A 16002-nucleotide genomic window follows, 5' to 3' on the forward strand; every position below is an offset into this window, starting at 1 on the left:
CAAAACTATTCTCAATCGGATCATTAAAACTATTAAATATGATTTTACTCAAGTAGTATGTCCTTAATCGAATAGATCACACATTTTGGATTTCACTACTAGATGCTACTAAATATAACCAGTGTGCATATGGGCGATATCGAGACATACGTATGTAGAGTCCATCATAATCTCGGTAGTGATCGAAGACGAATGTATGAAGCGTTTATGTTGTCACACATATCAGGATAACTGCAGAGAATTCCATTGGTTATTATCTGCCTGCCAGATATAGGAACTCTAACCGATGTACATATGTGGTATGTTGCTTATGAATGCTTGACCACTAGTAACTTTTTCCAACCGACCACTAAGATGGAGTTCAGCCAACGAGTCCAGACAGTTCAATGGAGTCTTAACGTAATAAACATTGGGGTTGGGAAATATAGCTTCAAGTATATCATGTATTTGCTGTTAAGTGAACGAATTCCACCTAATCTACTTATTATATGCTGCGATATTTTCCGAAATGAAACAATAATAATAAGCTAGTTATATTGCTCGAATAGTTCAATGTTACTATACATTGATCCAGTGGAAAATTTGTTAGGTGAATTTGTGCGCGTTAATCCGTTATTCGAAGATCAGTTACTTGAACTATGAAGCTGTACTTTCACAGTATTAAAGAAAATAATTAACCTACACGGCGTTATTATTCCATTACGTTCTGTATGATCATTCCGAATGTGCCTGCTTCTCACCTTTGTTCCTCAGGAGATGTGTTCGAATGGTTAAAGAACTTGGTCTGCCATTATTGGTTGTTGGCGGTGGTGGTTATACTGTACGGAATGTAGCACGCTGTTGGGCATATGAAACAGCCGTCCTACTCGATCAAGAGAAAGAAATTTCCAATGAATTACCTTATTCCCCGTACATTGAATTCTTTTATCCTGATTATACATTACATCCAGACTTGACAACTAAGTTGGATAATGCGAACACACGGCAAGTAAGTTAATTCTGATTTGTAATTGATATCGTGGGCTGACTTTAAAATAATACCTCTTAAATTAAAGAAGCATTAGAAAACCATTAAAACCCAAAAAAGTACTGTAAAGTCATTTTGTACTAGCTCGGGACTCCTCAGAACTACACACTTACAGTCTCTACAGGGATCAGACCAAGAACCTTTAGGTTCAAATCAGAGCTGGGATCCAGTGATTTACATATTTAACTTTAGTCTATCCAAAGTATTACACGACCATGCACAGACACCAGCAATGTCCGTTTCATGTCTGATATGAAGGTTAGACGCTTGTTGCAAGGCCCAAAGGTTATGAGTACGATTCCTGTTGGGGTCATAAATATGCACTACTTAAGAGTCCCACACTAGGACGGGGAAGTCCTCCAGTACTTTCTGGTTCACACTAAGATGAAACAGTTGTCCAATAAGTTATCCTTAGTTCTTAATGATGTCGTAACTGATGTTAATCTGTAATGAATACCAGTTACAAATCAAACTAATCAGACCGACCTCGTAGCAATTGTTATACATTCTGAAGTAATTAAGATCTATCCCTATAAATGAGATTTTGAATTGAGGTTCAATTTACGGATACATATTACATTAATTTTGATAGAATATATTCTACATACTAAAGTGAAATCAATCAACTAATGTTTTCGTCAGGATAACTTTTCTTAAGACTCCAATATATAGTGGACAAATATCCCTATTAGCTTTCCGTGGATCCTCTTTATAATACACATATTTACTAGTCAGCAACTTCAATATATTAACAAAATTTACTTCCATGAAGTCATATTATGAGTATTTCAAATCGATTTTAACATAGTGTTGGACATGACTCATCATCATTGTTTTAGTCTTCAGTTTTATAAAGTTTACATCAAATTATTATTAATGAATTTCTTCGTTGTAGTATATTGAAGCGCTACGAATGACAGTTCATGATAATTTAAAACAACTTGTACATGCTCCAAGTGTTCAATTTACTGATGTACCGAATGATTATCTAGCGAACTTTTGTAATGATTCGAATGATGAACGGTAAGAATTTACATCCATATCTATTTACAAATATGTATAGCTTGTCCAATAAATGTACGAACTGGACTACTTAGGTAGTAAGCACAATAATTATAGGTCCCTAAGTCAGAATTCAACGGTGCATGTTTCCAACTCCATTCAAAATCTTAAATGTTAAAAAAATTCAATTCTCTATTTTTTTCACTTGTAAGTAAACTGATGATACGTAATAAAACGCTCAATAGTTATTTGGGTGAATAAATAAATGACAAGTGATGAATTCCATACAAATATTGGATGGATTTCGTTGAAGCGCGGTTTATTAACCGAGCTTATCAACTCTACTAAGTGATAGAATACCGCCTGAATATATAAGTTGAATTGACCCTAAACAACATACAAGACCTGGCATGAATATGCCCGTGTATCATCGACCCACGTTACCACATCTCATCAGTATGACAAGGGGAAAGAAAAAAAAGATGGCAGCACGGAGAAGTTGGTAAATAATCTTCAACGGGTAGCTAAGTTTGTGGTAATATAGTTCAAAAGAAATGAAGATTAGTAAATGAAAAGCATAGTGATATTTGATCAGGTAGTCGAGTTTAAGCATATCACGTATCTATGCTTACATGCCACCTCAAGGTTAAGTAGTAGGTGGGAAATTATGGGCGAGATACGCTATCGGAGTAAACTGATTATGCTCCTAGTCAAGACCTCACCCCACATATTTTTCTTCAGTTCAGAAGGATAGATGTATGTATACTAATTATTAGTATATGTATTCATACAATTTTGCCAAATTTTACTCATTGATCATTTCTCTCATTCACGTAACCGGCTTGAGCAAGCGTGTCGGAGGCTTGCCTGAACTGAACGTCGTGGATTGTAAAAATTTAAACTCAAGGTATAGCGAAAGCTAAAAAATTAGCAGCCGCACGTGACCGAGTAATGAACATTCTATATACAGCAATGTTATTTCAGTGTTCCATACCAGAGTTGATGAGTAAAAGTATAAAACATTCTTGAAAAATAGTTGCATAACTATGCGATCTATGAATCGTTTATCATCTCAAATTCGATGTTTTTTATTTATTTTACAGGGAAAAACCAAACGAACTGTTTGTTGAAGAGGAGCAAGACTCAACAGCTGCTTGATAACAATTAATTTTTCTCGTCAACAAATTTTATTTTCATTTTAATCTTCGTTATTCCTCTCTCTTTCATATATATGCAATTTCGTATTACAAGCACACCGTTCTCAAACAACGTCCCGCCCCAAAAACATTAACAACAGTAGGAAAGATCACTTTTCTGAAGATTTCAGTTCAATAAAAAAATATTCTTGTCTCAAGTGTGAAATATTATTGTTATGATTACCATTATTACACGTCATGGAGAAAACATCATTTCTCCGAAATACAAATTGCAAAATGAAAAAAAGAGAGAAATTGTGAAATCTACCAAAAAATCATGTATAAAATTTATTCTTTGTATCTTCCTAAAAATATATGTATGAAATGATGTTAATGGCAAATGTTGTATGTATGTATAATATCAATTATTGTTGTTCCAGCTTTTCTTTTTATTGTCTTTACTTCTATGTGTATTTACATCGAGATGTGTTAGAGAGGGAAGGAAACCATTAGGTAACTGTGCTTCCTATAATTAGTTATTTAGTATGTAATGGTAGCTATCTTCAATGTCATTATGGTCGATATAGTGGGTATCGGTCATGAATTAGTATGATGATAGTAATAATGAAACAGTGAACAGAATCTCGTTAAATTTAATTACATTTTTGATTTAGAATCGACCGGGAATTAAGAAAACACAACGAATAATTTTTTTCATAGAAAAAAATACAGAAGTGATAGTTACTAAGTAATATTTAAAGCTGATTTTTCCGAAGTTAGCATTTGTCCGACAGATCGTGCACGTGTATGCTGATTTAAATGAAGTTCACATTGTAGTCGGCTTACTTTTGTAGTAATTGGTTTCAGTCTTGGAGGTGGTCGTACATGAAATGCATAAATTGAAGAGGATGATCCGGTGACGTTTGGATGATTCTTATTGCCTGTTAAATTGCTCAATTCTGATTTTCGTCTTAACAGGATAAGTTTGTTAGCGTCTACTTTAAACCAGCGATCATCATCATTATCACCATTGTTCTCTAATGGCACACCCATAATCCATACAGGGCGTTCAGCATTCCATAACGCTGGTGGAATAGCGGGCAATGAAAAAATTGATGCATTTGTAATGATTGTTTGTCTACGATGTCTTTTTCCATTATTATCAACTTCCAGCCTAATATCACTGATGTTATTTATATCTTGTGTTAAAGAGAACTCAGAAAAGTCACGAACAGCTTCTTTGCTGAAACTTTTTAGTTTAGTTTTTTTCTGTGTTTTTGTCTAGAAAAACGAATTTAAACAAGATATAAAAATCAATGAAATTATTATCTTCCAAAAAAGATACATGGTGATAGGAAGTATAGTGTATAATTATAGTAACTATGGATTGTGGTACTAACGAGTGCAATAAAATGTTGATAAAACTATAAACCACTATTGAATAATGTTAATAAAGCGTATGTTGCACACGCTTATTTGCTGGCTTTTTATAGGATAAGGCTAAGCAAGATCTAATGATTGTCAAAACAAAATAGCATCAAACCATTAGATTATCGACTGTGTGCTATGTTGGCAGGTGCGGAGTTATTTATTCAAACACTATTAGACAGTCGTATTTAAGTAATGTGCTTTTAATAATTTTGGTCACCATGGCACAGGTATGTACATTCTTTATCATCCTTCAAAATCTCAAACATAATGTTTCCCAGTTTGTTCTTTGATTCTATTCAATTTTTAATGCTTAATTTTATTCTATTACTGGCAGTATGATTCCAAAATTTCTGGTTTTTATGTTGCTTTTTCTGCCAACCCAATAGTTCTAATAGTCAAGCGTTTGCCACGAGACTTGGGATTCTTAGGTTTGACCTCTGGCAGTCTTACGAGTTTGGATTTCTGAGGACGTTTCATACTAAGATCAGAGCACTTGTCTGTTGCTCTATGATTTTGTGGAGTGGTTAAGAAGTTTAACGTTCAGTTACTAGATCGCATTTTTGCGCTCAACCCCACCTTAGATTTGAACAACCAGGTAATATCAATAACCCTTGCATTCGGAGTGTGGCTCGAAGCCAAGTACATGAATTCGTATATCGTAAATGAGTTTCGAAAGAATTGTTTTCTGTCTCTATGATAATGTAAATTGACATTTCTTTTTGTCAGACTCTACGTTGTCAAGTAATTCAGCTGAAGGAAATATTACAAACATCACAGTAACGATGACTTCATACTATAATGTATCAGTCAGATTGTATTATGGTAGAAAAGTTAGTGAATATTTTATGCTCTATAGATTGTGTATTGAAGCTAATAATTCTCAAACATATTTACACAATTGATAAATGAATATTTCAAAATACAGAATACAATAACATTTTGATCGGAACAATGCCAATTTGAATGTTATCGTCGTTATTAATAAATGAGTTTTTCCCTTACAAATTGGTTGATAAGTAAATATTTGTAAGATGTTTATATTCTATTTAACAAAGCTGGATTTAAACTCGAATCAGTGAATGTCACTATTTACAGGACATATTTTCAAAAAATTTACAAGATCAACCCTGTAGGATACTTCCAAACAAATATCATCAATCGAACAGGATGATAGTTGTGCATTTATTGCGAATGATTAGAAGTGAATATGTAAAACGACTCAGTAGTCTAGGGGTCAGGCGTTCGCTAAGAGATCAAAGGTCTTTGGCTTAATCTTTGGTGAAGCCATGGAAGGGCAGTGTTGGAAAGTCCCATGTTGAAAAGAAACGGCTGCCCAGTGATTCCTGGTTTTCAGTGGTGGTTTAGCTAAGAGCAACTTGTGATCTAGACTGAAAATAAATTTATGGGAAGTGAAGACAAATCTACAATGTGCATAATTCCATTTTTACCTTCATTTGTTGATGATGATTTTTCTTATTTCTAACACTTGATTTTCTATGTATGCGACAAATAGTCCAACGATTTCTCATTCTGTTAACCAGCGATTGTACCGGATTAATTATCGAATGTAAAGGTCCTTTAGTGTGATGAGATATTGTAGAAATCGAAAGTTTTCTTGGTAAAGATTCTTCGCCATTCTCATCACAATTTTTATCATCATACAGTGTATCACATTTATTAATACTTCCATTATTGTGTTTAACACTACTTTTCTCATTTTCAATGTAAACAGGAAATACACTCCATTTGGAATAGATTCTCTGTAAATATTTCAATCCATTAACTTCAGTATTGGTACTATTAACCGCCACATCTCCATTAATGGAATTATTATTCAGAGTTTCTTCATCATTAGCAGTGAATAGTGTTGCACATGATAGAACATGATTTTGGGATTGTGTATTACTCATATTGATATTATTTTGTCGTTGAGAAATAACGGTAGTCTTATTATTTAATTCATACGGTGATGAACTACTGACCATCAATGCTTGATTTTCTAATGATATGATTGATGGCTCGGTGTGATTAATATCAGCGGCTTCACCATTTATGCTCCCAATATTATTATTGTTTATATTAGGAATATTGGTTGTAGGGATAGTGTTAGTATTCAAGTTAAATAGACTAGCTTGACCATTAAATGGTGTTACGTTAGTCATATAAGAGGTACAATTATTGTCGAATGTTGACATTTCAGAGTATGTGCTGAGCTTATGGCAACTTGTTATTGTCTTGTTTGTAATAAGGTGATATTTTTCGTTATTATTAATACTCTGTAAACCAGAGATTTTATTACTTTGGTTAGTATTTTCTAATTTTGAAAATGCTGGACCATCCAACGAGTAACCGGCAGGTGTTACAATTGATCGATTTATTTTTGCATGTTTAATTCTATCTGACCTTTTTCGAAATGAACAAGAAACCACAGTGTAGAAGGTGAATACGTGATACATAATTTAATAATATAGTATTAAAATAAGGAAAAATGTACTGAACAAGTTGTAAAGCAGTCTATGACCATTATACAGGAATAAATGGTGCGATATTTTCATTTCTTAATATGAAACTACAACGGGTTAGTAGATGAATAGTTATGCATAGAAAATACTCATATAAGATATATTTGGAGAAATCATCTTCATCCTAACAGTTTTTGGTAAATTCTCTTCTACAATTTTAATGAGTAAATTTAACTTTGGGACTTCGACGACTGATGGAATCTAATCACATTAAACTGTCAGATTGGTTTTCCTACATCGACGTATTCAAAATCGGTCAACGTCACGTCAGTTTAAACTCTTAGGTTACCCAATAGGCTGTAGACTTCAGCATCGCTGTCTACTTCGGTTCAGACAGCAGAGCAGTCCTAACAAGAAAATATTGTAATTTAGAGTACATGAACCTGAAATGAGTGTTATGGAGTTATAATAGCTGAATGCTGAATACAACCTAGAAGTTACGGAAGCAATTCCAACTAGTAGTTGTAGTTATTTATGTAATTACACGATTGTTTGATTTGAGTTGCTACAAGATCTTAGTAAAATAACAATGCGTAGTAAGTCGGTTTATAAGAATAAATAAGAGCGAATACCATCAAGATGACAAAGCTAGGCATCGATCAGTCATAAGTAGAACCTGCAACACATGTATATCGACTCAAGTTGTCACACCATATCAGCATGAGATGAAATTACGAAGTTGAAACTTAAGAAAGTAGTAGTAGTATAAGATGTAGTAAGAAAGATTACGCATAGAGTATGATTGGAGAAGAAAAAGTAAAGTTGCGGAATAAAATATAAAAAATAATTCTAGGTCATAGGATATAAGGGAAGACAAGGAATGAGTGGATTTACATCTTCAACCAGCGATCGTGCGAACTCCAATCGGATAGTTTGCACTTACCACCAACAATCAATAGCTTTATGGACTGATGCCCTTGTTGTTATTTGGTTGCCCCTAGCTTTAATCTTACCTATTCCTACACCAGGTACTATTGAACACCGATGTGTAATATAACGTCAACTGGAACTGTGAGTTTATGGGTGATGTTAATAATAAGACTTCACAAATTCAAATTGTTTACCAAAATGTTCTTCAAATAAAAATAAGATACATTCGCGCTTTCGCAATGATCTACATACGCTGATGTTATGCGAATATTTACACGTATAATAAGCGAAGTGATGTCCTACTTATATCTTTCGTACGATCAAGTTGTTCGAGCTTCTTTATAAGACCGAGCGTAATTCACTAATTTTCATTGATGCAAACAAAAGCTCGATTTGTATGGATCAAATTAGTTACGACATAAGTTATAAACCCGTATGTGAACGAATGAAAATCCTATCTCGTGTTATTAATATTGGTAACAGGAACTATTTAAACTGGTATTGAATTTTAACCATGTATTGTGACTTGTTTTCCATTTCGTAATCTAAGTATTTATTAAGTAAACGGAGTACCAATAACAACTTCACGTTTTCATTCAGTTCAAACTTTATTAAACTTCCAATTCAAAAGAATTAAGTGATTATGAAATGTAATGTGAAAGGAAAATTACCTTGTTCGACGAACAGCAACAAAATCTGATAATGATGTCGGTATATTTGAAGTGTTCTCTTTAATTTCCTGGATAGAAACCCGAGGAAGTAAATAAGACATAGTTGTATAGGGCTTTTTCTGATTATTAGTTGTGATACAGGTATCGTCGGAATAGGAATTTTGAGTAGCACTAAGAACACCAGTAAGAGTAGTTGTTCGAATATCATCTGTGTTCGTAGTAAAGTATAAAGCATTTTTGTTATCATGGGTATTACTACTACCACGAAAATAAAGTGCTTTACCGGATAAAATATTGGGGAATTTATCAACAAATAATATGTTTGGATACGAACCAGTTGAATAGTGATATTTTTCACCGATAGAGTTCTTCTCAACTTCACCACCTTCAACACTGCCAAAATCAAGGTTGGAACTTGTTTTGTGCACAACTCCGACCACTTCAAATTTCTCCAAATCTAGTGATCCAAGAGAAACAAATGTTTTTCTTGTTAAATCACCGTTTGTAGTGAACACTTCAGGCATGGACAATGAGCTTGGAGCAGAAAGCTATACAAGTATACAAAAGGAGTAAACATTACTTCGTAAATATATCGCTCGGTATCATGATAAAAAGCAGTCAAACACATTTCTTGAAGAGCCACTGTTAGTCTTTAGGTTCCGTGCGTGTCAGAACGCAGGTGATGATCGTTACTGGGACTCTACATAAGACATCATTTACGCACTCGATGTTAGTGTACCTGTTCTCAGAACTAAGGTGACATCGCTTTACATAGAATTTCCAAAAAATATCACTAGACACTGGATAGATGTAGTGGACACTTACGATCCTAATTATACAATCGTTTTATAGACTTGTAATTTCATATATGCGTATACGAGTATACAGCTTTGAAAAATAACTCATTTAAAAGGGTTCCTCCGATGAACTGATTTTTAATGATCTAGTTGTTATATTTGAACAGAATAATAGATTCATTGGTGAATTTAATACTCTATTCCCGTTTGAGTACTAAGTAATAATAATAGCAAAGACGGCACGAAATTGACTAGGGTGATCTTATGACTTTTTTCCTCTACTAAACTTTACAGTTCATCAGTACATACTTGAAAAGGTAAAATAGTGACTTTAACTTATAGTGACCTACTTTTATCAAGAGAACGCGAATGGTCTAATGGAAACAATTATTATTATAACGAATTGTACCAGGGATTGTTTTACCGTACCAAAATACATACATTCTTCCGTTGATTGTGACCTTGCACGAATTCGGTTACGCTCAGTAAACCCACTTGTAACCTGGCACCACGAGAGCGCCAACAAATACATCTCGACTACAGCCATCAACTGCCTTCTAATATTTGGTCTAAGGGGGATCTTATCGGTTAACTGGCACGTAGTCTTCCTGCAGTGGTGATCATAGTCAATCGCGACTCAATGCCACACTACAAACTAATACAATTATTTCTTTTCGATAGTTGTAACACATTATACCTCGTGCTACAAGTGTTGTGTAGTTTGATATGGCAGAAAACAAGATTCATTAATAATCCAAATTTACTAAAAACGTACATACCATGAAAGGCATAGTTTTTATGTGTACTTAGCTCTTGTGGCAACTGAAAATCAAAACGAGAGCCAAGATGTGAATCGGGCAACATCGAAAAACACCAGTCATAAATTAGGAAGTAGTGTGTCAGCAATATCCTATTTACTATCAAATATCCAATTTTTAGTTTTAATGCCGAAATGAAGTGAGTCCAGGGAGTACTTAAGTAGAATAAAAGAGACGTAAGAATTCCACTAGTTTTCAGTACTATTTTTCATCGATTTCCACAAATTTCCAGTTCCCAAAAATGACTAATTTAATGTAAGATATAGTCAGGTCCTCTGGTAAAGTATTAGCGATACAGTTGAGACTATAACTAACAACTAACACGTGGTATGTAATATTTATGCATCACATGATAAGTTAGAAACAGAAGACAAATTATTCCCAGTGGATTTAATAAAATTCCGACTATTTAGTATTACGAGTTTGTTCTCACTATCCTAATACTTTTACTCATCGTAATCGAAGTCACTTGGAATAGATTTTTATGGATTAGATGTATATTGGATTATTGGGTCATTAAAATGCATTAAGTTAACGTGAGATCACATTTAGAATTCCAGAAGGTCATCGCGTCTATTTTCAGATATAACTATAGGTTATTTCAGGTTGTCACAGGATAAAAATATAATTTTTATCCTATTGAGTACCTAACTAATTATTCCCTAAACAGTATAATATTTATACTTTTAAACTGAGCTCAAAATGGCTTTTTGGTAGTAATGCTTGGATCCACTAAAACCATGCTTATACATTATTATTTTAGAAGGACTAGTGTTATGATGGAAGATTTAAAGGTTTTATAGACTATTTCTCGATTGTTAAGGTGGAAGAAATAGAATCCTGTTCGATAGATGATATGCAGTGGTACAAAGTGGCTGCTCACGAGAGCGAACCATCGGTGTAAGCTTCTGGATAATTTTGTATGAAAGGCAGGATCACTAACAAGGATAGGATTTTCCCAAAGGAGAAATACTCTAACACGATACATTGACATGAAAATGAACATAGTCAATTTCTATAAACTATTGGACGAAATCAGCTTTGTAGGACACTCCTAACTCTTAAGTCTAACTCCAGCACGTCATATGAACATTTTATAAAATGCCTCTGAAGGGACAGTCTGGGAATATTTGGTAGTTTATTTATTTATTTGAACATATAAATATTGGTGGTAGTCTCTAAGAAAGTATGTTTCGAACTCATCATTAATACATTTGTATTCTAACACATGTTGTTTACTTCTGTAATCAAAATTAATAATGTTACGAGAAACAGTTTATGTAAAAGAAATTAACTATTCAGGATTCCTGATTGTGATATACAACAGAAAAAGTCTAAAAAGGTGTTGCTTATTCTATGGTTAAATACACATTTCGATGAATATTGCAGTCACTTGGGTAGACAATGGATTCCGTTTAATTTCCTTAAAAGCATAATGATCTTAATCCATTTTTGATGTACAGAACTAACCAGTAATTGTGTTAGAAGATAACGTTTACCACCTGGGATCTAATCATCATAACTAATGAAGTGAAACATTAGATATTTTCTTAAAAATAACCTCCAAAATTAGAATAACGTCAATAAAAATATAAAACTTGAAGGAAAAACGATGCACACATATTACCTGATAGTTTGTAATGAAACTTTCATTTTCAGGACATAATTCTCCATCAGAGTAGTGAACACCACTTTTAGACGTATTTATCCTTTTCTTTCGTTTCTTTTTATGAATAGACCGACATTGTGTACAGTACATATAGAAGACATTTACTGAAACAATCATAGAGCCAGTTATACATAGAACTGCATTAATTCTTAAAGCCAAATTGTTCAATTTAATCAAGTTTGGTATGAATCCCCATAATAATATACCGCAAGACCCACTGATAACACACAGCATACCAATAATGGTCCCAATTAAAAGGATTTTACTTATGTAAAGTCTGTTCTGCGGTGAACTGAATTCAGATGGTCTTGATGAACACATATGTTATGATGTAAAATAATAGTTGGGTTGATTATAAGTTGCGGTAAAATATCAGATGGGTAAAACTATATTGATTAAAAGAATGTCGGCTAGAATTAATTCTAACCAAAAATAAGGTCATTTTGTTTGTAGTCATGTATTATTGGAAAAACTATGTTTGAAAATGAATGTATTTCGTATTGATTCATATTATCTTATGTTACTTGCTCACCATGTTGACGAATCATCTTGATGTACATAAAGGCAGAAGCGATGAAAACGACTTATATCAGGTAAAAAGATGACTATTGAGCTGTGTGAAGTGTCGTCAAAAGTTTGCATAAGCGCAAGTTTCTTCTTCAATAATCACTCACCTTATGTCTAAAATAAGAAACAAGATCATCGAAACCAATCACAGTAAAATTATTACAAACTAGTCAACGACTTAAAAACGTCCTATACCGAATGCCTAGTTGGAATATATACAACCTTGCAGTAATTGTAATTGGCCTAACATTACTATTTATTTATTTAAACACATGAATATTGGTACAAGAGAGCGCCAATATATATGCGCCACACAAAACAATGAGAATTCGAAGAGAAGTAGAAAAAAAAACTAAGGAGCGCAAAAGAAAAAGAGAACAATGACGAAGAGATTGGAGTAAGGTAGTGTGGTAGTAACGAGGGAACGAAAAGGTACAATCAGAAGAAATCTTTCAGGTAAGGGAGACACAACCACTTTTTATGAAGAAAGTAAAAGAAGGTTACAGCAGGATCGCCACTGGCTTCTATTCTGAGCCATATCTGATAACGTCTCTAGCCACTGTGTAGCACCATCTCTCAGACCCCAACCAGGGAGTCGTGAAGGACCAACAGAAGCCAGTCCTTTGCAGCTTTCTTTCATGCCACGACACCATGTCATGCACTGACCACCTCTCCGCTTCTTCCAACCAGTCCCAGAGTCGGCAAATAATGCACGACGTGGAATTCTCTGGGACGACATTCGTAGAACATGTCCAAGCCACCGAAGTCGGTGTTTCAAGATGGTGACACCAATTGAATTATCATCTCTGTGCCCGAACACACGATGCCGAACCTCTGCCATACTGACATGGTGTTGCCACTGAATGTCAGCAATCCTTCGGAGACAACGATGATCGAACACAGAGAGTCGTCTAACGTCCTCAACTCGGAGAGACCAGGTTTCACAAGCATAGAGCAAAACTGCTCTCACCGACGCGTTGTAGATCCGACCTTTTACGGCCAGACTAACATCACGAAGGCGCCAAAGGTGGCCCAGATTGGCATAAGCCGCTCTGGCTTTCACTATTCGTGCATTGATCTCATCACTCACACCCCCACCAGCACTTATGCAGCTACCCAGATACACGAATTTCTCAACTACGTCTATCTGCTCACCATCCAGAGTGAGTACAGGATTAGAATCCTGCCAGTCTTGTAGAAGTACTTTGCACTTCGAAGGTGCAAAGCACATACCATACCTACGGCCTAACATAGTTGTACTTTTTATAGCTGCAGAGTGGAAGTATATCGACAATGGAGATAAAAAGAGATGGACGACAAAAAATAGTGAGAGAAAAATCACGGGGTAGAGTGCACACGCATAACATTAAACAAGAATCTTATTTTGTCGAACCTAGTGTACAACAATAGCACTGTGCAGTGTCATTCCTTTGTCAAAAAAACCCAAAGATGTTTACCAACATTGTTAGATTTGAGCGAATAATTGTAGTGATAGTGATAGGAAAGAACAGTAATAACAATGATTATAATGGCTCTATTCGACAGCGAGAACTTCGACGTGGTATAGGATTTTTAGCACGATTTGTGCAGTATTGCCAAAAAGTACTTCTTCAACATGCATTCGAATTGCAATTGTCTGAAATATATTTCATAAATATTTTAACAATTAGTATCCGGAACCTATATTTAACCACTGACGTCTTCCCTGAGTTAAACTGCTACAAATATATATGCTACCCACCATATATAGTGTTTGCATTTCAACATAACTGTTAGTCGTTTTGTCCAGAAGATGAGCAACAGTGACGAACGAGCCATGAACATAGATGTTTATGTACGAGTCCCCCAGCAATTGGCATGAGAAAAATTTAGTATTTTGCTTTGTTTGTAAAAATTATTCAGTTTAAATAAATCTAGAGCACGTAGGTTAGCTTCAATATTTATAGAATATGAAAAATAGGTAGCCCAAACATTTTGAACATGAAATAAAAAGTCGACAGCTGACACTTAGTCTGTATACTGAATTCAGTGTGACTACCACAGGTACACATGTTTGTAACAGACATCCAGAACAGAAAAATAAGTAGGGTCTGTATGGTTACTTCAAATAGTCATAGACATTAAACAGGAGTATAGAGAATAAAAAGGGCTAATTAACAGAAAGTCAAGGGAATCTGACATACACAATATCCTTACATTCGACTGAATCCAAACTAGCAAAAGTATATAATGACAAATTGCCTAAGTAACTTGAGCGTAGCAACACAACTCGTGCTAGCGGCTACTTATTCCAATTTCCAATATAGTTTCAAATGGTTTCGAATGATTCTGGACGGAATAGAAGTATTTGCTTAACAGGATTCCGTATCTAGTAGCAATGGATTACCAACGCCCCGAGGTAAGAACCTAGGTATAATAATGATGGAAGAGATAAAAGAATAATTAAATTATAGCTAGATACTGATCATGGTCCTTAAGAATATGTCAAATTTTCTCCTGAGGAAATCCTGGTCAATCACTTGGAATAAGTCAGCTGACAGTGAATTCCAACGTTTAACTATTCTTAAGGAATAGGAGTTATGTCTACAGTCCGTTCTGCTGTGTTGTTTCCAATTTCTGGATTCGCCCCTAATAATCGTGTTAAGACTGACCTTAAGTAGGTGTTTAAGGGGATGACGAGAAGTTTTCAGGATGTTGTAGGTTATTAGGTCACCTCTAAGACGCCTTTACTCTGATGAGTGAAGGTTCAGTAATTTGAGGCGCTCTTCATGAAACTTGAATTTGAGTCCCTGAACTGATTTGGTAGCTCGCCACTGGGTACCTTCCAGCGTGTCCTTGTACTTTTGGAGTGAGAGAGGAAACATTATATTTCTATTTTATGGACAGGGTCGAATAAAACTGCTGAAGATAAGCGGCAGGTTCTTCCGTCCAACTGGCCGAAATGCGCTTAAACGTTACCAGTGCATGGTTTCTTAGTAAGGTATTTTTGTTGTAGTCAGTATACAACTTCATATCATAGGGTATCATCACTCATAGACCTTTTTCACCATGGGATCCTCTTGTAGCGGTAAATAAATCCCCACTCTGAAGGGGAGTTACCTAGATTATATTCATGGTCATGTCTAAGCGCGGACTACTATGCACATTGAGGTGTTAGAAGTAAGTCTGTTGTCATCTGCCCAACTTTGAAACAGATTTAGATCGCCCTAAAGTGTAAGCTTATCCTATTGGCTGCAAACTTCTCTCCAGAGTTCCACATCGTGAGCAAAAAGTAAGAAGTCTGTGGAAGATCGTTTATATAAATTAAGAAAAAAAGAGATCCTAGTACTGAATCCTGGAGGGCATCATTAGGAAATTCCTTGGCCTGAGAGAAATTGAAGTAAACTCTAATCTTAAAAGGTCGTCTTTTCATACGAGAAGTAAATCAATCAGTTAACCGTAACTTGATACCTAGCCATTTGAGCTTATTGATGAGGTATATATGATGTGTAA

At 34.8% G+C, this 16002-nt stretch overlaps 2 protein-coding genes across 2 annotated transcripts in view; one reads left to right on the top strand and one right to left on the bottom strand.

Annotated features, from left to right (window-relative positions):
• HDAC3 (Histone deacetylase 3) overlaps positions 1 to 3599 on the top strand; it is a 17091-nt gene extending 13492 nt beyond the window's left edge. Inside the window, exons 11-13 of the mRNA XM_051217556.1 lie at positions 754 to 988; positions 1923 to 2050; positions 3133 to 3599. Of these exons, the coding sequence (XP_051064971.1) occupies positions 754 to 988; positions 1923 to 2050; positions 3133 to 3187 (418 nt within the window). The 3' untranslated portion in view covers positions 3188 to 3599. The remainder of the gene's footprint in view (positions 1 to 753; positions 989 to 1922; positions 2051 to 3132) is intronic.
• On the bottom strand, positions 3379 to 14777 carry ASH2L_8 (Set1/Ash2 histone methyltransferase complex subunit ASH2). The gene is made up of 5 exons (XM_051219552.1): positions 14707 to 14777; positions 11902 to 12624; positions 8660 to 9207; positions 6045 to 6999; positions 3379 to 4446 (listed from the first exon to the last, which is right to left on the bottom strand). Exons 2-5 carry the CDS (start codon positions 12262 to 12264, stop codon positions 3910 to 3912), a joined length of 2403 nt encoding a protein of 800 aa, XP_051064972.1. The 5' UTR covers positions 12265 to 12624; positions 14707 to 14777; the 3' UTR covers positions 3379 to 3909.
• Positions 14778 to 16002: the final 1225 nt, after the last annotated feature.

This window comes from Schistosoma haematobium, chromosome 5 (assembly GCF_000699445.3).
Source record: "Schistosoma haematobium chromosome 5, whole genome shotgun sequence".
Taxonomy (NCBI): domain Eukaryota; kingdom Metazoa; phylum Platyhelminthes; class Trematoda; order Strigeidida; family Schistosomatidae; genus Schistosoma; species Schistosoma haematobium.

What these genes read in the sequence shown, in the direction of transcription:
- ASH2L_8 (XM_051219552.1), bottom strand. Translation starts at nt 12,264, where the DNA reads ATGTGTTCATCAAGACCATCTGAATTCAGTTCACCGCAGAACAGACTT. An exon ending in GTTTCATTACAAACTATCAG is followed by an intron (nt 9,208 to 11,901) that starts GTAATATGTGTG and finishes ATACTTGTATAG; the next exon opens with CTTTCTGCTCCAAGCTCATT. An exon ending in ATCATCATCAACAAATGAAG is followed by an intron (nt 4,447 to 6,044) that starts GTAAAAATGGAA and finishes TCGTTTTTCTAG; the next exon opens with ACAAAAACACAGAAAAAAAC.